This window comes from Glandiceps talaboti, chromosome 4 (genome assembly GCF_964340395.1).
Source record: "Glandiceps talaboti chromosome 4, keGlaTala1.1, whole genome shotgun sequence".
Lineage (NCBI taxonomy): Eukaryota > Metazoa > Hemichordata > Enteropneusta > Spengelidae > Glandiceps > Glandiceps talaboti.
This window is the reverse complement of record NC_135552.1, coordinates 21,940,303-21,961,956: the sequence shown is the minus strand read 5'-3', so window position 1 is coordinate 21,961,956 and position 21,654 is coordinate 21,940,303. Positions and strand designations below refer to the sequence as shown.

The following is a 21,654-nucleotide window of genomic DNA, read 5'->3' as shown; positions in this document are numbered from 1 at the left end:
CAGAACAAACTTTTTCTAAAGCTGTCCTAGACGAATGCATTTTACTAATTACTAGAACCCCTCCACTCCACTCTGTCAGATAGACCTACAGATAAATTGCTAACTACACCAATCTTACATATAAGCTAGCATGGCTGTAACATCCCTCCCCCCTTCCCCATCAGATAGACCAATAGATAAATTGTTAGCTATACCAACCTGTCTAAGCATGGCTGTAACATCCCCCCCCCCCATCAGATAGTCCCATAGATAAATTGTTAGCTATACCAACCTGTCTAAGCATGGCTGTAACATCCCCCCCCCCCCCATCAGATAGTCCCATAGATAAATTGTTAGCTATACCAACCTGTCTAAGCATGGCTGTAACATCCCCACCCCCCCCCCCCATCAGATAGACCCATAGATAAATTGTTAGCTATACCAACCTGTCTAAGCATGGCTGTAACATCCCCCCCCCTCCCCATCAGATAGTCCCATAGATAAATTGTTAGCTATACCAACCTGTCTAAGCATGGCTGTAACATCCCCCCCCCCATCAGATAGTCCCATAGATAAATTGTTAGCTATACCAACCTGTCTAAGCATGGCTGTAACATCCCCACCCCCCCCCCCATCAGATAGACCCATAGATAAATTGTTAGCTATACCAACCTGTCTAAGCATGGCTGTAACATCCCCCCCTCCCCATCAGATAGACCCATAGATAAATTGTTAGCTATATCAATCTTACATATAAGCTAGCATGGCTGTATCATCATCCCCCCCCCCCCCTCCCCATCAGATAGACCCATAGATAAATTGTTAGCTATACCAACCTGTCTAAGCATGGCTGTAACATCCCCCCTCCCCATCAGATAGACCCATAGATAAATTGTTAGCTATACCAATCTTTCATATAAGCTAGCATGGCTGTAACATCCCCCCCCCCTCCCCATCAGATAGACCCATAGATAAATTGTTAGCTATACCAACCTGTTTAAGCATGGCTGTAAATGACAAATGACGTAGTCTCAATGTTAGTTCTTCTCCTGATTTACCAAAGAAAGATGACTGAAAATAAATAACATTTTTTGAAAAGTTATCATCAGTTAAGTTAAGCAATTTAAAAAAAATTGTCTATAATATTGTCCAAAGAAACAAGTCAAATTTACTGTACATGTATACTCTGTAATTATTACCATTCATCATAAATTTGCCATGTTCATGACCTCTGTGTGACCTACGAGTATTACATCCTGGTATTCCTCTTTGTAATGTACAGCTTCACAATTTCTAGAGAGAATTGTCAGCCAGTGCAGACAGAAAGCTTGATAGTTTCTAAGTTGAACAGCTTGGTGTGTTACAACAACCACAATGAATAATTCCAGTTATTTTGTATTACAATTTTCAAGACAAGTATATGGATAAGATATTTCTACACAGGACCTATTATTGGATATTCCCTGAATTGAATTTCAAATTTAGAGTTTCATGTTACCGACAGTGTACAAGAATAACAAAATTTAAACACACCTGCAAAACAAACGCTATTCCTGAAGCAACTCCGATCACAACAAATAAAATACAAAATAACTCTGCCTCCTCTTCGATTTGATCCTCTGGTAAAGCAAACACCTAAGAACAGAAAATAGGAAATTGTATGTTATCATGACATCATACAATATACAACCAATCACAGACTAGCATGAACAAACACAACATTTTGGAAACAGGAAAAGTAAACAAATGCATTGGGGTTAACACTTGTCACAGCATCTTGGAACCATGTGTATTACATTTCATGGTTTGAAAAGAACAACGCTGGTGTGGTCCTTTCATATAATAGCTCACATTCAAGTTCCCCTGGCATTTCATAATTATACACTTAGAGAGGCCATAAAACTGAAGGAATGTAATACTTGTTTCTGTACTTTCAACATGATGTGTCAAATGTTATTAATAATCCAATTCATTCCTTTACTCGTCATGTTTATATCAAGTTTGAGTTGTTCATGCTAGCCAGTGGTCACTGGTTGTACCAAAGAACACTGTGTTAGCACAGTGCATGATGACATAATTCTATGAAATATTGGTATTATATTAATTGTGCTGAATACCAATTTTGTTGACATCAAAACTACATACAATGCAATATTATTCTTTTCGTAGATGGCAATAAACATGAAAAAACATTGTAAAACAGTCTTACCGAAATTATTTTACTGAATATGATAGCAAAGGCTGGCTGTACAGCTCCATTAAGAACTGCTGCTAAAGAACCACCAAGAATGTATGGCCATTCAGGACGGTTCATCTTCATAATTCGTGACATTCCAACTTCTGGGATTTCATCTTTTTCTTCCTGTGGTGAACACAATCAAACAAACAAAGATTTATTAAAAAGCACTACTATACTTTCAATGAGTAAACATAAGTCAAGGCCACACTGAACAGCAAAATATTTGATTGATTGTTTGATTGATTGGTTTAGTTTGGTTGGTTTGTGGTTGGTTGGTTGGTTGGTTAGTTGTGGTTGGTTGGTTGGTTGGTTGGTTGGTTAGTTGTGGTTGGTTGGTTGGTTGGTCAGATGCTTAAGATGACTGCATCACTCAACGTCAAATTCAAACAAATGTCTTTCAACTGCAATGTCTGTCATTGGTATTGCATACACTATTACATGTAAATTTTAAAATGTACAAAAATGTCAGTAATATGCATTGTTATTCTAGTTCAGCAAAAATTCATCCTCAGTACCGGTGGCAACAAGGTCAGTATCTTTACAAAATTTACAGCAACTAAGATAACATACTGAACGAGCATGTCTCTGGAATAATCAGAATGCAAAAACTGATGACAGGTGGCGTATATGTGATGTGTATACATATGAACACACCTACCATAAATGGACAGAATGTGAATTGTTATCAAGGAAACAATCATAACAAACCTCTCCTTCTTCTTCCTCAGCAGCAGATTTCTTGGATTCATGCGAAAATGTTCGGGACAACTTCTTATGGGAAGTGCGCTTGCCAGATTCATTGCGTTTTAAACTTGATAGAGGGCGCTTCAACTCAAATTCATCAGCTTCATCTAGCAGGATAAACAAATTGACAAAAGGTAAGTTGGAAGTGACTTGTGTATTCGTACTCCTTGTAAGTTTATTACATGATATTATATATTATATATGCACCAGAGTGATTACTTGCATCAGTACATCATTTATTGGTATTTGTACTGCAGTGCAATACTGAAAACATTCGTTTATCTGAAACAGCAAAATATAAATTTCATAAAAATATAACACGGTGCATTTACATGATTTTGGAGTACTCATTTGTAGACAGCCTGGGTATGCAAATATGTTTTTGGTATTGTACCACAGTACATGCATGCACGTCATCACTGGTACATATTAATAATATATTAATCTTTTTCTACTACGTATACCATCACATAGTTTACTCAGCTAAACACACACATTTCTCACTTGGTGCTGGATTCAAAATACTTTTGAGTTCAATTTGAAAAAGTACATGATCCTACTATACATGTAGATCTAACTATAAAGCAAGTAACAAATAACTACACTAACACAATACTAAACTAACAAAATGAAATGCAAAACAAACAGAACAGGTTATATTATTGTATATACAAATTTGACATATATGAGTGGAAAACATATTTTTGACATGTGAAGATAAATACCAACTAAAACTGTTATTGTTGCATATGGTAGACTTTACTGGTACATAAATAGGCCAGAGTGGCACCTTGGTGATTTGGGATAAAATCACCCTATAATCAAGATACTGTAAACATTGGAAGTCCCAAAAAATGTACACTGGAAGATTATAGATGTCTACAAAAATAAACAATGCATGTGTCATCTGATAAACAGGTTAGATGTATCATTGCTTGACAAAAAAAAAAAACATGCTATCAGAGACATTAGAGGGCAAATTTCACTGATAAATTCTGTAAAATTAACATGCTGCAACATTAGCTTCAATTGGTGTCTATCTCACTTTGTAGCACATATAACAATTGGTATAAAATAAACAATGAATCTCAGAGCGTTTATGATTCTACAACTATTATGACACACTGTGGCTACAACCACAGTGTCTTATTTTGATCCAAACTCCTACTCATTGATACCCACAAGTATTGCTGCCATTAGTAGTAGTCACATTTGATATCGGATTGCTTGCTTATGACTTGGACTTGTAAATAAGATGGCGACATATTGCGTCACTTCATAATGTAAATATACACGACACATCTTTTCCCAATAAACTTTGAGGTTTATCATTATCCGATTAGAGTAACTGACAACAGTCTAATGTGCGAGTGTCTGTTTTCATTGAATACAGCGGAATATTAAAATCAACATGGCTACTACTGATTACAGCATCACTTGAAACATTTGACCAGAAGCAAAAGTCAAAGAAGGGAGATGATGTTTTTTGTAACGGAATGGATTTTGATCTTGCACTTACCACTGGGAGATTCCTTGTCAGCTGGGAGTGAATCAATTATATGCAAAGCAATGTATAAGGTGATTAGTGCACAAGGCAATACAGCAAGCCAGTATATTAGTTCCTAATAAGACTTGATATAGCTGCCTTTGACAAGCACAGATTATGTATGGAAGCATAAAGTGTGTGTGTGTGTGTGTGTGTGTGTGTGTGTGTGTGTGTGTGTGTGTATGTATGTATGTACGTACGTACGTACATATGTACGTACGTGTGTGTGTGTGTGTGTGTGATCAAAATGCTGAATGTATGGCTACTAACTGGCTGTTCACAATCAATGCATTGGTGCAAGCATTAAGTATGGTGATGATAGAGAAGGGGGTTGACAGAAAAAAAACTTGAAAACGGGCTGGAAATCACATCAGAAGTATGTTTACAATTATTTTCCTCTAGCCATATTTTGAGAAGTAAAGAACAGATCAAAAGAGACTATAGTTTTGGTTATTAGAAGTTACAGATGAATCATTTCACTGCATTATCAAATATAGAATTAGTTTGTACAAGTCACGATAATGTCAAGACAAGATACAACCTTGCTAAAATTCTTAGAATCAATCCTTTTTTCCACTTTGGTCTGAGAAAATATTCAAAGAACACCATTGTAGAAGCATACATTGACACACAGTGTTTCACAGAGGAAGATATATGTATATTACATCTCTTTGATAGTGAGAAATGACTGTGATTTTGTCCATAAATTCTTTCCAGTTTTTGGTCATTCTCTTTCCCATAGATTCCAGTTTACAATGTACAAGATATTTGTGAAGTTACAGAAGAAGTGATTTATTTTACATCATGCATAAAGAATTTGGTAATGTCAATACAGAACAGTATAGATAACATTGACTTATCTAACAACACTAGATCAAATTTGACTTTTCTCTTCCCTACAATTTGCCATATTCCAGTTAAGGATGAAATCTAATAAACTGTTTGACCACTAGGAATGCTGTTTAGTAACACCTTTTCAAACAGAAGTGATGGCCAAACTATGCTAAGTTGTTCAGAATGCAATGAATGACTTTTATGAATGTGTCAGTACTTATATTTCTTGGTTTTTTGATGATGTATATTTTTTGGCAAAAATAAATGGCAATCTCTGCCAGTATTAGAATTTATTATAAATTCATTATGTCTGGTTTTTTGTTCATTTTAAATTTGATGCTGTATATTTTTTTGTAACTTATGGAATTATATGCATATTGTTGACTGCCAGGAAAAAATATTTCTGCAATAATTTCCACTTATCTATGGCACTCTCCTATGACACATCTTGTTGAAAATGGTACAAATTTGATAATCAGGAATATGGCAAATTACATTTGATATTCATAAAGTAGGGAATATGAATATCAAGACCTGACCCTATGTCTGTACCACGATCACAGTTGGCATACAAACATACATGGAATTCTACCCGATAGAAAGATTTAATATGTAAAAGCTTAGATGCTGGAACTTTTTTTATTTACATTTCTTTAGCATGCAAATTGTTCTTTGAGCACCAACTTTTCAGTGAGTGGTACATGAAACTTGTTAATTTCCCTCTCTGTGCAATTGACATTTTCGTCTCAAAATCTTTTCGCTTACGGTATAGAACTGTCACTTCTGTTTATACTTAATTATAACTGTGGACATATTCACACTTACTATTAAATACAACACCAGTCATCTCAGAATGTCCAACTTTACATCATACATAATTGTTTTTATTTCACAGCAAACAATAAGATAGTTCTAACGACACACAAGATATTTCAACATACAGTGTAGTGTGTTTTCCTACATTAACACCGCAAGTTGTTGTTAGAAGAAGGAATGAAGATGGTGTTTTTTAATATCAGACTAGAGGGTACTACATAAAGTTGACAGGTATGATGTTTTATAACAATTCCTTGAATATGCATGTTGCTTCAAATGTTTGTACATTTCTGCAATTGACAAGTGTACATTTCTGATTTCTTGTCATGGAACCACCATGTGCTATCTCATTAAAATACAGCCGTTTTTTGTACTCATTCTAAAATACAGTAACGTTGGAAGTATCTGAACAAATCAAAGGTTATCATGCACTTTCTGCACTATGTTTAATACAGCAGAAGTAAAGGTTACAACTTCAGTTGTCTTTTATAGCATCATGTTTAGAAAATCTTCCTGAATGAGGTGAGACAATGAAACAATAAAATTCATCTTCAAAGAGTTCAATACTGGTTGGAAACAAAAAAAAATATCATCACTTTCGCTTTTACATACAAAACAATCCTCTCATCTTTTTTGGGGGGTTCGTGACGCATGTTGTTAGATTTTATTCCCTCCATTTTTGAATCCACATTCAATCTAAAGGTATATAGTGATTGGTTGGTTCATATAATGAATTCCAAGCAGTACACCTTACAAACTGTTTATACCAACATACAAATTCAAGGAATTACAAGGAATTGTGACAAGATTGCATTGTAATTGTCAACAGCCAGTTGTAGATCTATGTTTTCAGTGTACCAGTCATCAAGTGATTAGGATTTTAGGTCAGGACAAAGTTGACAACAAATGCTACAGAAATTGTCTTCTGAATTTCTTTCAGCCTTCATTTGCATGTATATCACATCAGATGCAAATCCTTTTCAGCATATATGGTAATTGTTTTACCATATTAAGAGATCTTCCATATTTGGAAATCATATCATTTTACCATATTTGGATGTCAATTCTTTCACTTTACCATATTTGGAAATCCATTTACCATATATGGCTATAAATTACATATTAATCTTTTAAGAATATATTTGTTACAATATTTTCTTTCCAAGGGGTACTGAAGGAATCAAATCATTGGTAAATATCACTTCTACCTGATGTGTCAAGAATTTTGGTTTTTTTCGAACATTTTGATTCAAGAGTATTCTATGAAGATTTTCTGGCAATGTGTAATGTTAACCTCGCTTTAAGATCCCAGAATGATAAACACTTGTGACTGGCGTGAGTCTCTATCTAGTTTGACAACCCTGTACATGTATGTGTCCAGACATCATTATTCTCTCCACTGATGTCTCTAACACATACATTCCAACTATTTTACTTACCAACAATATTAAACGCATTCTTTGCTAATGATTGTAAATGTGAGCAAAACAAAGGAGATACAACGAAGATAGAATCCAGATTGAAAATTAATCAGCATGGGGATGACAAAAAAAGAGTGGAAAAATTTGCAAAATAAAGGGAAACTGTTAGTTCAAGCTTTCAGCATTGTAACAGGTTGGAAATCAAGGGAATCACATTATTAAAATGAATATAGAGCTGAAATCTGAACGGCACTTGGTGGTGTATAAGTTTAAAGCAGGTGATGATTGGTATAAAAAGAGATACAAAATATTTGTGGGCAGCACATGAAAGGTGTTGTAATGTTAAAAGAAATATTAGTCAGTATAACGAGACATATTTTATGCAAAAGGAGAGTACAAGAAAACTGAAGACACTATTAAACTGAAGTGATATATTTAGACTTCCCTTTCACTTTCGCCCGATTTAAAATTTTTAAGATTTTCAAGTTGAACAATATTCTTTTTTTCGTTCCTTGTTTTCTATCGATCACATAAATCATGATCAGATAAACATTGAAATATTGACATAAATTAAAATTCCTGAATTCTAGCCGGATCGAGAGTAAGCTTTGAACTTTCCTTTTTCTGTTACTGTTTTTTTTTAGTGTGGACACGTTGAATACTTGTTGACTTACCTTCATCGTCACTGTCACCATCTTTCTTTTTAGTTTGCATCATAACCAATTGATAATATAAACCTTCCTGGGCCATCAGGACGTCATGGTTACCTTCTTCCATGATAACACCATTTTGTACAGCACATATTTTATCAGCATTCCTGATAGTTGTGAGTCTGTGTGCAATCACCACAGTTGTTCTGCCTTCACTAGCCTGTAAATAGTTCAGTATATAGATGTATAAGACCTCAGATTTCCTACTTTAACTTAAGTTCACTTCACATACTCTGCATGTTGTTCAGCTTGGGTATTAGACTGCAAGACTCACCATTGTGGGCACTTCTGTTAAAGCTGCACAAGCTGCAACTGGGCTGCGATATTTTTTTTCATCAAGTAACCAAATTTATATTCTGAAATAATTGGTCGGTTACTTTTTTTTTGTTATTGCATTAAACAAACATAAAAGAACTACAACACACACAAGAGAGAATAAGCAACACACAGACAAACAAACAAACAAACAAACAAACAATGGGTACGGACAAAAAATATGTTTACTTATAGGTAATTCAATACTGTTCAGGGTGTACGATATTTTGAGTACATTATTGTACCTAACAAAACATTTTTTTTAAATATGTTCAGTTGCAGCTCGTACAGCTTTAATCACACTCTACTACAATGTATGCCATAAACAACAGAGTGCTCACTATGGAGAAGTCGTAAAGAGTGGAATTGCTTACAGAAAGTGTTAATTCTAATTTGTTAAATTTTCTGGACTTTTTTTATCTTTTAACACGTATCTTTTGAACCATTCATGATTAATAAGGAAGCATGCCTCTCTTTAAAAATAGAGAATGGCTACGAGGGGACATGATCTAGTAGTAGTGGCACACTTATAGGAGACCCAGTAGCAGCACATCTACCAGTGTATCCGTACATAAAAACAGAACTGAACATTTACCTTGTCCAAGGCAGCCTGTACTGTAGCTTCACTCTCGGTATCCAATGCTGATGTAGCTTCATCTAATAACAGAATCTTGGGATCTCTGACCAGTGCTCTGGCAATGGCAACTCTTTGTTTCTGACCACCAGACAACTGAGCACCTCTTTGACCAACCATAGTATTGTAAGCCTACACAAGGAAACATAATCTCGTCAAATATCAAGCATGCTCACAAATACTCCTAAATCTTTTTCTCAGGTAAGTGTTACTGTTAGGAGAGCAAAAATGAACATGCACGTACAGCAATCCACCTCATCATCATCAAGAACATGATAATGTTACAATCCTACATGGAATCCTTCTATCTACTGGAACTCATCCTGAAGTTGGCAATAGACTTAAAATTCATTTTCTAGGTGAATCTTTCCTTAGAGGCCAAGAAATGAGATTGCTGACCACCACTGTGTAACTGAAATATCCAGTACATGTAGTTTACAGCATGTACATTCCTATGTGTAAACATGTACCCATCCTACCTACTCTCAGACACAAACAACTGAAGTACAATTCTCATCTGTAAATAAAACTGAAAAATATACTTACATCTGGAAGTCCAGAGATGAAGTCGTGGCAATTGGCTTCCTTACAGGCCTTCTCAATCTCTGCCTGGGTCACATCCTCTCTACCATACCTTATGTTCTCCGCAATTGTTGTTGCAAACAAAACAGGTTCTTGACTAACTACACCTACATGTGTACGTAACCAGTTTAAGTTCATGTCTCTCACATCTTTGCCATCTATTCTGACCTGAAATCAGTGATTGGGGAAAAAGATCCTCAAAATTAAATACACAAATCATTTATATTTGAAGCCAAACCAGCTAAAATTACATTCCCCTCTAAAGCTTACTGCTTCAGTATTGTGTGGGCAAGGGTTTAACAAGTGTGAAGTCTGTTTACGTTTACATGATTCCCCAACTCCGGTATACAGCAGGTCTCTTCAGAGACAGGTTTGCCAATTATCACATAGCTCAGCTTAAGAGCAGTCGCATGGTGCATGCTTGATAAAAATGACTTTGATGTATTTCAAAAGCATCAACAAATTCAGCTTAGATCAGATCAGCCTTATTTGTATATATGACCCTTTATCAACAGATAACTTTACTTACACATCCAGATATGACATCATAGAATCTCTGAATGAGTGATACAGTGGTACTTTTACCACAGCCACTCGCTCCTACCAATGCCACAGTCTGACCAACACTAACTGACAGGTTCATACCCTGTAACACCTAGAATCAAAAAAAAAATACACAAAACATTAATTGTCATTGTCTGTAACAGCAATGTTGTGGTTAATTATGAAGGCTGCATAAATCCTAACTTTAGTTCTGCAGTGCCCAACAGTACATGTTTAACATCACTGTCCTAATATTATACACGAGTAAAGTATACTTGTGTTTCAAACACAAACAAGACCATTTTTACTTGAGAAACATTTAATAGCACACTTCACTCTTTGTCAACATTTAGACCCACTATTCAGAGCATGTGACCTATAAATATATACAAGTATTTGAGATCATCCTAGGTGCCTGGAACTTGAAAAATTTGCATCATCCCTCTCATCAGTTTAACAACAGCAACAATTTTCAAGTTTGTGTTGGAACAAAAGTTTACTATTAATACAATGTTTACCAACACAGACGAAGCACTAATTCAAGACTGATATAATATGTTAGACAGTACAAGTGAAGTGAGTGTTGAAATTCTGAATATCAATATTGTTTATATTTCATAATGTCTTGACTGCGAGAAGAGTGACTGGGTCATCACGATACCAAGTTCGAATAAAGTCCATGAATAAATAAAGGAAGGTTGATTTTCTATTTACCTTGACATCAGGTCGTGACGGATACTGGAAATGAACATCTTCAAGTTCAATGTTACCAATTATTGGTGGTTTTTCTCCATCAGGACTGCTACTGTCTATTGATGGTATCTTGGTAGATAAAAAACAATCATATTAAAATGACATCATAGTAATACAAATGGTTTGTGTATGACATGTGTTTGTGAATTGTGCATTTGATCTTCAGAATATCAAATAAAGCATAGTTTTGTGACACTCTAGACCAAATAACTTGTTTCCATTACTCCCAACAAATAAAATACATAGAAAATCTACAACAATATGATGGAAATACAGAATTTTTCTCTTTTTTTTCAAGTTAAACCAGTACAGATCTGTGTCAAAGGTCATAAACATTGAAAATCTTACCATTTTTATTTCAATTTTCCATTCCATTTTAATTATTCCCTTTTTTTCAGATTTCATTTACTATCTTAATTTCAACAGTTGACAATGTTGGAATTACTCCAGTGTTCTCAATAAAAAGATTCATGTTTCATAGAGGCCTACCAGATCTATAATGTCCCAGATTTTCCTGGCTGCACCTCTGGCTACAGCAATGTCACCAATAGAGGGCCCTGCATTACCCAGTGAGAAGGCGCCGATGAGCACAGCAAAGAATACCTACCAGGCAAAACAAATACAATTCATACATCAAAGACAGTGAAAATCTTACAAGCATGAAAAGTTTGTATATAAGTATACTATGTGTTTTTTAAGTTATTTGCTTTTTTCCAATATGTTTATCAATCAATTCATTCATTCATTCACACATGCTTAAGGGGTCCAATACTATGAAAATCTAGCCACGAACTAAGGGCGCTCAAATGAAAATTTGTTTCTGAGCAAAAAAATGAACATCTTGTTATGTACTTAAAAAACCCAGCAAGATGATGTGCACTGAACAAACATAATTTTATGTAATCTTGTTAACATACAATATGTTAACTACTTCAGCATGATCAACTTCCTATTAGCTATTTTGAGATACAAAACTTATCCCAAGATTGTACATTTTATATCCCTACATATTTATTTATGACACTCCAACATGAAATGAATTATTGCATACTCACTGTAAGCATAGAGCCAATGGTGTAATCATTGTCTGGATCTAGGATAAGTTGAGTTCCATACCTGCAATGATACATATCGACATATAAATGTTTTGAAATATACTGATTTTTCTGTATTTCACGCATTTCAAGCACTATTTCAGAGATGTACTTCTTTACAGTTTCAGCATCTTATTCCTACAGCCAGTATAGCGCAGAGATGTAGAAAGGAACTTTTCAAAATCTAGCATCCTCTCTATCTATTCAGTGTTACAGTGATGTGATATGGACCTTTTTTCAAACGATGACACCCTCCAGTTATCAATTCAGTGTTGCAGAGGCATAGAATGGACTTTTCAATGAATAGCCCTCTCTCTCTCTCTCTCTCTAGATTTCTGTGTTACAGTGATGTGAAATTTTTCAATGGATAATGATTTCACCGTATAGATATTCAGTCTTGCAAAATTGTGAATTGAACTCTTCAGTATATAGCGTCCCCACACTTGCCAAAGTACTATCATCAGTAAAAAGATAGTTACTGATTAATGCATGTTAAAAACTTCAAATCCCATTCAACCTCACCCCCCCCCTCCACTCACCCCTCCCCTCACCCTCTTCATAAACCTACTTATAACATTTTATTTTTTTAATCAAAACCATGACCTACCAGAAACCTAGGGCATATGTACAGAACACTATCAGGAAAGTTATTCCCATTCCAGCTCCAGAAACCACTCCCTTCTTTATACCGACACTTTTTGCAGAATGCAGGTTATCTCTGTACCTATGGTTACAGGATAAAATACAATGTTTTTCTGACAACAACAAACAAAAAGTTACAATGCACTCTTCATCGCACATTTTATTTTTATCATCATCACTATCAATATCATACCATTGTGAAACTGACAATGTTTTTTTTTATTCAATGTCACACTGTAAGTCAAACTTGCCAAGCACAATATCATCAACATTATTCTATGTAACTAATTACCTGCAACTTTGCCTGTAAATCATAACACACAATGTACTATGAGTCAGTTAGTTTCAGGTAGGCTACATACAAAACTACACTGTTGTGTTCAGAGTCTAGCTACATTTTACCGACGCTGTACACACATACACAAGAAGTAATAACGATTGTGAGGAATATATACAGATGTACATACCTCTCTGCCTCCTTTTTCTCCCCTCCAAATGCTGCTACAGTTCTAATGGCAGACAGGACTTCCTCAGCCACAGCCCCTGCTTTAGCATAGGCATCCAGTTCAGTACCTGTCATAGATGTAATCAACTACAAACACAAACAAATGACAAGTTACACCACGGTCATGCCTATCACTCCTTTGCACTCATGCTGCCATACAACGCTATCATATACTACCATGTCTGGGACAAGTTCTGATATTATGACGATAAAAAAAGGCATCTAAAGAAGTATCCTGAAACACTTCAGAAATGACCAAAAATCGTTTTTGTAAATGAAATTTTACAAAGTGAGGAGAATTTTACATTGTAACATCAATAGCGTTTTCATATAGGACAATGAGCAGGTCAATTCTACCTGTGTTCACTCGGCATTTTACCAGGATTCCCTACCAGTGTTTTTATTAAGGATGGTAGGCAGGTCAAATCTACCTGTGTTCCCTAGGCATTTTACCGGGATTCTCCACCAGAGAAACTATGGTGTATGGTATGGAAAGATTTGCAAATTTTTTATCAAATTTCTGTCATCTGTTACCAGGATCCCAAAACACTCATGATACCACATGAAAGACATATCAGTTTGTGTACTTACTTTAGTCATGAGGAAGGCACACACTGCTAAGAGAGGACTAACAGCCAGAATGACAAGAGTTAACTCCCAACCGTAGATAAAACCAACTACAAAACCTCCCAAGAAAGCTGTGAAATACTGTACAAATGTTCCCAACTTGTCACCAATTCCAGATTTTATTTTGGTTATATCACTGTGAAAATAGAAATGTAGACATTACACATTACACAACATATTATAAGTAAAAGGATTCAATACCATATTCTTGCATTATTACTATATCTTATCTGTAAAGCCATACAAGTCAAATAGGATCATTTGTATGTTCACGATAATTTTTGTTCAACCTAATCATTCTGCTAGGAAACTTTTCTCATCTGACATTCAGTCTTAATCTGACATTGGCCTTTAAAGGCCCGTGATTCAATAACAGCTTTGTATCTTAGTTCTATCTTATTCATTAGTAGAGTTACAAGGACTCTACAGGATCATTCTTTTTATCAAAACCTGCTTTTTCTACAAATGTATAGCTCTGCCAGACAGCTGTTTTTTCTCATCTAACTTTTAATACCAAAACAATCAAAGTGGTACATAAATTATCTTTTAAACATCTCAAAATTATGTTTCTATAATTGCTCATTCGACTTTTGATTGATGAATAACATGAGAAGTCTGTAGAAAGATTTCACACAAACAACATTTGTAGTAAGTGCGTCCTCTAGTAAGTGCGTCCTCTACAGGTCACTGCAAATCAAATACTCGAAAGGCAAGGGGGGGGGGGGGGGGGGGGGTCCCCCACATCTAGCATGTACTTCAGGTCAGACAAAGCTCCTGTCCAATTTTCTCATTGTGAACATAAATATACCAAAATGTCTGTTTAAATCCTGTCAAAATTTTTTAATTGTTTTCTATTCGATGAGGAGGTGTATATAACCTTGAGAGAGAACAATGAAAACTTACTCTGATAATCTGGTGGAGAGTTCTCCACTTGGATTGGTGTCAAACCAGCCTATTTCCTGCCTTAGAATAGACCTGAAAAACTTTGTACGCATCAGGTAGGCTTGTCTCTCAGCAGTGGTCACAAAGCAGGTAATTTGAAAGTATGCCGCCACAAATGCACCAAGTCCAATGAAGACGAAGTACAGTGCATACCTATTCATATCTTTCAAAAACTCATTCATTGCCTTGTCTATTTCCTCTCTGTAAACGGGAAAAGATGCATGGGGTAAAATTAGGGTAGGTGTTTATTTTAGAATTTAAAGTCTTTTCTCCTGTCCAAAACCTCTGTCAGAACCAAAATCAATTTGATTAATCGATAAATTGTACTATACTACAAGTATGTGTACTGTTACACAAACATATGTACTTCACAGGTGTTTCAATACTGTGCTGGGTGTACGATATTACATGTATGTCATTATATCCAACTATAAAACAATCTCAAAAAATATTCCAGTTGCAGCTAGTTCATCTTTAACCATATTATACTCACTGCACAAAGTCGTCATAAGTTGTTCCGTTCGGGAGTGAGACATTCCATCCTGCACTATTATTTGTACCCGATTCAACGAGGGAATCTGTCATACCCCCAAATACGATGACCATCAGAGGAAAGGCAAGTCCATGTACCATGGCAGCAAGGACACCACCCATTAACAGAAATCCATCCGTACAGTTGGCAAAACGGAACTATAGAAGACAATAAGTGATTGGTCAGTATTGAATATGGAGATAAGGCTGTAACCAACCAATGAGTAGTTTTCATTTCTTTCAAGAAATCTTACCATTGCTGTAGCTATGAACAAAAATTTTGATTGAGAAATATTTGGCAGGAAAATCAGAACACGTTCAACAGTACGGTGTAAAATGTGGACTGTTCGATACCAAATTTAAGCTTTGTGGGAAGGAAAAAGTAAATTAGTGTACAGTTTGTAATAGATGTAAGAAATATGCCTATATATGGTGGTATAAAACTTACCAGCTGAGAGAAGCTAACCATTTGGACTGTCTCTGCTTTGTCATCCTTCCTATACAACAAATAATCATAACATGTACATGTCAATGTTGCTGGTTCCATTTTTCATTATTTGCTGCAAAATACATCAGATCTTTACACGTGAAACATTCTTATATTAACTTTGATTACTTAGCTACTAGTTCCTGATGGATTACACTACAAGTTGATGTCCATGTGTAAACAATGATGAAAGAGGCATGAACCATTTACATGTACTTGTTTGTCAACAAATTTGTTCATAGGGGTTTGTAAACAATAGTTGATTATACATGATTTAGAAAGTAAAATGAATTTGATAATGTTGATAGTAATTGGATATTTTATAGACCTGTTTTCTGCATTTTGATAACACTGGAGACAAAATTATTTACTTGTTCTCCTGAATATATACAGGTATGCAATAATGAATTAATCCCAAGAATGATCAATTTTTTCACAACTGAGATCTCAATCATTTCTCCTAAAATATAGTAACCAAGTGAAGATTTTCTAGTTGCTATGATACATACTTGTCACCATCATCATCATCATCTCCATCCTTCTTGCCATCACCATCTGGAACATTGCCATTTTCCATATCTATATTTTTATATTTGTCTGCATGGACACCATTGGCAGTGGTTGTAGACACTTCAAGTATGGCTGGTGAATCTTTCTCTACAGACCCATTGGGTTGAGTTATGACATCGTTGTAGGAGGGCGGTGCAGGTAAAGGATCTGTACATACATTATAATCAGGTACAATGTATATTACATTGATTCTCATTCAACACATTAATATACAAGACATAACTATTATGCCAATAAACTTTACCTATGAAATGTACAATGTCAACATCTGCAGATGATAGGAACAAACTGAGAGTCGTCGTCGTTTGCACTCCACATTGCTGTCGGTTACATATTTAGCAAGCAACATCAAACAACGATATATTGTTCAGTATAACAAATCCTCCAAAAATCCAAAATTTTCACAAACTTTTCACTTTTTAAAAGGTGTTTAGGTGTAATGCCATTCCTATTCATACAACCTCATGGAAGACAGCTGTGCAATTTTTGTGTATGTAGCGCACCACCACATGGCCAAACAATGCCATTCATGCCCAAACAATGTTTTAACCAATCACAAAAGTCCTTGGCAAAATTAAGTCATAGCTTCTAATACACAGTGAATGCATGCATGCAGCCATCATTTAAATGGATGCCCAGAAAACAAATTTGCTGATTGACTATCCAGTTGCCTATCCAACCATGTTGCTATCTTTCCAATATACACGACCACTTGGCTGTTGCTATAGGCGTGGTCATGTTGCTCGATATATTTGTAAATATTTTTGAATGTTTTTGTTAACTTGTGTATGAATTCCTGATATTACCTTCGCAATATACAATACACTTCTCATACTCCTTCTGTAGCACCAAATGTTGTCTGTGAAACATACACTAAGCACCAGAAAGGCTAACCTAGAAACTTTGCTATCTGACTTGGCTATACTATTTGGACCCAGTATATTTGAGTCAAACAGCAATTGTCAAGTTACATCATAGCAAAGTCTCTGGGCTACAATATGGTGACCCCAAAAATGAAGTGCATATATTATAAACATTTGCAAACATAGCAATGACTTTTATTAGTGCACGTTTACTAATAATGATGGTGAGTGAACAAGCAAATATTTAAAATATCATGGAAAAAAATAGTTCTTAAGACAAATATCTACCTTATGGTCCCAATAACATGGCCTTTAGAGCTACATGTACATGTAAGAATTGACCCACTGTGGTTTAATTTTGTGACAAAAAAGAACCTGCTTAATAATATATATTAAATAGAGTACTAAATGATGGCAAGAAAACACAATTGAGTTGACTGGCCAACAAGTCATAATAACAGGAGAATTCTCAGTACCTGCAGTAGCATTTTACCTCATGCTTGGGGGTCAAAATAGAATAAGAAGGTTGACTTATATTCTCACACTTACCTATAGTAATGCAAGTGTAGCTGAAGTCAAAACATTGACCAAGAAATTGAACAAGTTGTGGTAAAATTCTATTACATGTAACGAGAATTCATATTTCTCCATGACTGAAAATGTTTCCATCAATATCATGCAATTTTTTTTTTTGAATGCCACAGAAAATTTAAAGCTTCACTTTCTGAAAAATTAGCTCGTAAGGTATGTGTTATTAGAACCATTAATATTATCTATTTTTCACAACTAAAAAAAAAAATTCAGTGACTAAGTAGGAATTAAGAAAGATACTCTAATTATCACCCAACTATGACTACCAGATATTTTACTATTGTGTTCACTACATGAGAGCACAAAATGATATGATGTTGGTGTGGTTGTTTTTTTTACAGATTGTAACTTTGAAGTACAACAGAACACTATGATTCATGAAGTCACACAGTAATTTGCAATAGTGTGACTGGCTGGTATGGGTTGTTGAGGCAAAAGTCAGCTGCCATGCATTTATTAATTTATAAATCCACATTGGACGCAAACATACATATATGCACATAACAGGAGTAGATGCCATGAACAGGACATCACCATTTTGTGACAAACGCACAGATGTTAGTTAGTACAAGATTCTAAGTATTAGTACAAACATGCAAGCTAATTACATGTTTAAATATCTATCAAATTAGTTCCTATGAGTCTCATTTAAGTACATGCAAAGCAGTACATTTTAGTAAGCTTTACACATTTATCATTAATTTAGTACATTGTTATTACATTTGCAAGCAGTCCGTTACAATAATTTTAATGCTAGCATTTTCACCATAATTTCAAAATCAAAAGTTCTCTCAAGATATATCTTACCAGAATGAAGAAAAGATAAGAAATAGTGAAATCAGTCAAACTATTAAAGAGCTCCTCTATTTTTCGCTTCTTATTTGAATATATGCCGTATCAAATGTTTCCTTTTCAAATCAAACAACTGTGCCAACATGAGTATACTTTGACTTGGTTAACATAACGTGTATGATAAACTCTGGTCCACAGTTGTCAAAAAAAATAATTCTTAATGAAAACTGAACAAATATTTGGGTATTAGACCTAAAAATTCTTTACATAAAACCATAAAGAAATATTTATAGGCATTGGAAAACAGATTTTGCATATAAAATTTTTTTTTTTAAATCTGTACACATCACTATCTTTATTTACTAATGACTGGTGAAAAAAATTTGATCAACAATTCTAAGATTTGTCACATTTTTTGTTAGGGCGACATCATACACTTCAGTGTGTATGTCTATGAATACATGTACTATGGCCTACATTTTATGTTGTGTGTCATGTGTTAAAATTATGAAATAGGTCATGGTTGCACTGACTGAAATGGAATGCATTTTAATGTGTTTTGTATCTGTTCTTGTCAATAAATCATTACTCAAGTGTGTAGATTTCAGTTGTTCTTTACATCATGTTATCGGCAAGGTCATATGTTTACACGGCCATCTTAAATGTTAGGATTCACTACAGAAAATTTAACAAAGTTGGGCATTATTGTACTGGTTGTAAACATAATGGCTTGAGGCTACAGAGATGATGTTTACAATCTCTGCTTCTGGCCTATAATACAATAGGTACATGTACTCAAAAAGGTCGCTTACCCTTTGCTAGAAATTTTGACTGAAGGAGTAGCGACACTGGTATGACTATAAAAGAGTTTATGGTTTCTGGAGGTCAACTTATAGATTTTGATTAGAGGATTTTAAATAGTAGAAAACAAACAGGTTGGGAGGAGTCAAAAGATGGAAAATGTGCAGTGTTAGTAAGTATTATTACACAAAGTGAACAAATTTTATGAGGAAGTTACTCGTACAATGACCATTTACGCCACCACTGAATATCTTTGAATGTCCCTGTTACATATTTTTATATTGCTTAAATAATGAAAGCTTTAATCTCAACAAGCAATACACAGCCAGCACATGATTTGCTTTAATAGCCACTCATAGGTACTTAAACTTTCAGTTCTCACCAAACTGTTCGACTGGTGGTAAGCCATCAGTTGGGGTGCCTCTTGCACTATCGTATGTGATGGAAGTTGCTGTCTTACCACTGGTCCCGTTTTTGTTGGACATTTCTAGTTGTATTTCCTCAGGAGGAGGTGGAGCAATGTCTCCATTGGAGGCCATTGTGTGTGAATATCTACACGCAGTGCCTTAGAATACTTTTCAGTTGACAGGTTTACTGTTCAAATATTACCAAGCGAAATTCCAAATTTGCCAATGTTATTCACTTTAAATCCTGCAAGATAAAATATAGATACCACACATTTCAAATTAGTCAGTGCATTTAAAAAGACTGATGACAGCTAGAGCTATGGCAAGACAAAAGACTTACCAGTACATCATACATAAATTACATGCAGTAAAAGTTGAGAAATTAGACAATAACATAACAAGGAATCAATGCCATTTCCACATTGCTGTAGATAGTTTTGACAAAAAATGCATCTCTTTCTCAACGTTGTCAATCAACCTACAAAAAGAAAAAACAATACAACGTGACAGTACAAATGCAACATGTACATGTATGTGAATTAGGCACAGACAAGTAACACATGTATGTAATGTTGCATGTATCACAGTATGTGTGTTTGTGTGTGTGTATATAAATATTTAGTGGTACAAATGCACTGATGTGTGTGTGGTGCATGGTGGTAGTGTCGGTAGTGGTGGTGGGCGCTAATAATTGCAAGTCAGAGAATGATCACTGTACAGATACATATAATGATGTCACCTCTCCTCAGTCCCACTAGTATTTTTTTAACAATGTACATATACATATACATGTACATGTATTATACATTAATTACTTGTACACAAGTTATAGTGAACATTCACATATACAACTTACAAGTGTTACATTGTCAGTAGACAGTCCCCATTTGAATCGATTCAAAACCAGTTTCTATCACCATGAGAAAACCAAGCAATGAATCTGAATTGTTGAACTGGTTTTTGAATTATTGAATAAGTTTACTTTGAATCAGTTCAAAACCAGCCCCCCTGAGGGGGTCTCAAAGTGAATCAGCATACATCTATGTGCCAACAGGTGATTCGATCAGAACCAACTTTACCAATTTTAAACCGATTTTAAAATTCCACATGGGGACAAGTCTATTGTTACAAATGTAACTCCTTCACTTTCAGGATTATTCCTTTACATTCATATAAAGCATAAATTGGAATATTTATATTTTAATCTGAAAATAATCAACTCTATGTGTTGGTAGAGATTGATAGATGGATTAAAAAGTCAGTGTTATTTTGCATCAGACAGACATGTACAATTTGTATCTTCCACCTACACCATTCACTACTACATAAATCTGAGAAACGGCATGAATTTCAGTTCTGCATTTGACGAATACATTAAATCAATGCCACATTATCTTGTTCTTATGACTCATTGGACATAAAAAATGATGTCATCTACTTGTTAAGCCACATATAATGCACCCAGCTGTCACACATGTATACGACAAAGTATAAAATACACAGACTGAAAGATTTTACTATATGTAAATAGACAATAGCAAACTGACTTCAGACATGACACAGTATGTCAATTTATGTAACTGTCTTTGCTATTTGTTCAAACATTGCATTTGTAGATCTATGTGGTGGTTTACTGATCAAAGACACCTTCTACACTTTGTCCTACACCATCCTCACAGACTTGAC

General features: G+C 35.0%; 1 protein-coding gene across 1 annotated transcript in view; it reads right to left on the bottom strand.

The window, feature by feature from the left end:
• The window catches only part of LOC144434660 (ATP-dependent translocase ABCB1-like), a 44,913-nt gene that overhangs the window by 11,594 nt on the left and 11,665 nt on the right, over positions 1-21,654 (bottom strand). Inside the window, exons 2-20 of the mRNA XM_078123166.1 lie at positions 19,944-20,212; positions 16,454-16,661; positions 15,906-15,954; positions 15,420-15,616; positions 14,888-15,127; positions 13,949-14,120; positions 13,320-13,444; positions 12,818-12,934; positions 12,172-12,232; positions 11,606-11,719; positions 11,078-11,185; positions 10,350-10,475; positions 9,785-9,988; positions 9,200-9,370; positions 8,254-8,449; positions 2,927-3,069; positions 2,189-2,341; positions 1,513-1,614; positions 973-1,050 (exon numbers count right to left, since the gene is read on the bottom strand). Coding sequence (XP_077979292.1) covers positions 973-1,050; positions 1,513-1,614; positions 2,189-2,341; positions 2,927-3,069; positions 8,254-8,449; positions 9,200-9,370; positions 9,785-9,988; positions 10,350-10,475; positions 11,078-11,185; positions 11,606-11,719; positions 12,172-12,232; positions 12,818-12,934; positions 13,320-13,444; positions 13,949-14,120; positions 14,888-15,127; positions 15,420-15,616; positions 15,906-15,954; positions 16,454-16,661; positions 19,944-20,100 — 2,721 coding nt within the window. The 5' untranslated portion in view covers positions 20,101-20,212. The remainder of the gene's footprint in view (positions 1-972; positions 1,051-1,512; positions 1,615-2,188; positions 2,342-2,926; positions 3,070-8,253; positions 8,450-9,199; positions 9,371-9,784; positions 9,989-10,349; positions 10,476-11,077; positions 11,186-11,605; positions 11,720-12,171; positions 12,233-12,817; positions 12,935-13,319; positions 13,445-13,948; positions 14,121-14,887; positions 15,128-15,419; positions 15,617-15,905; positions 15,955-16,453; positions 16,662-19,943; positions 20,213-21,654) is intronic.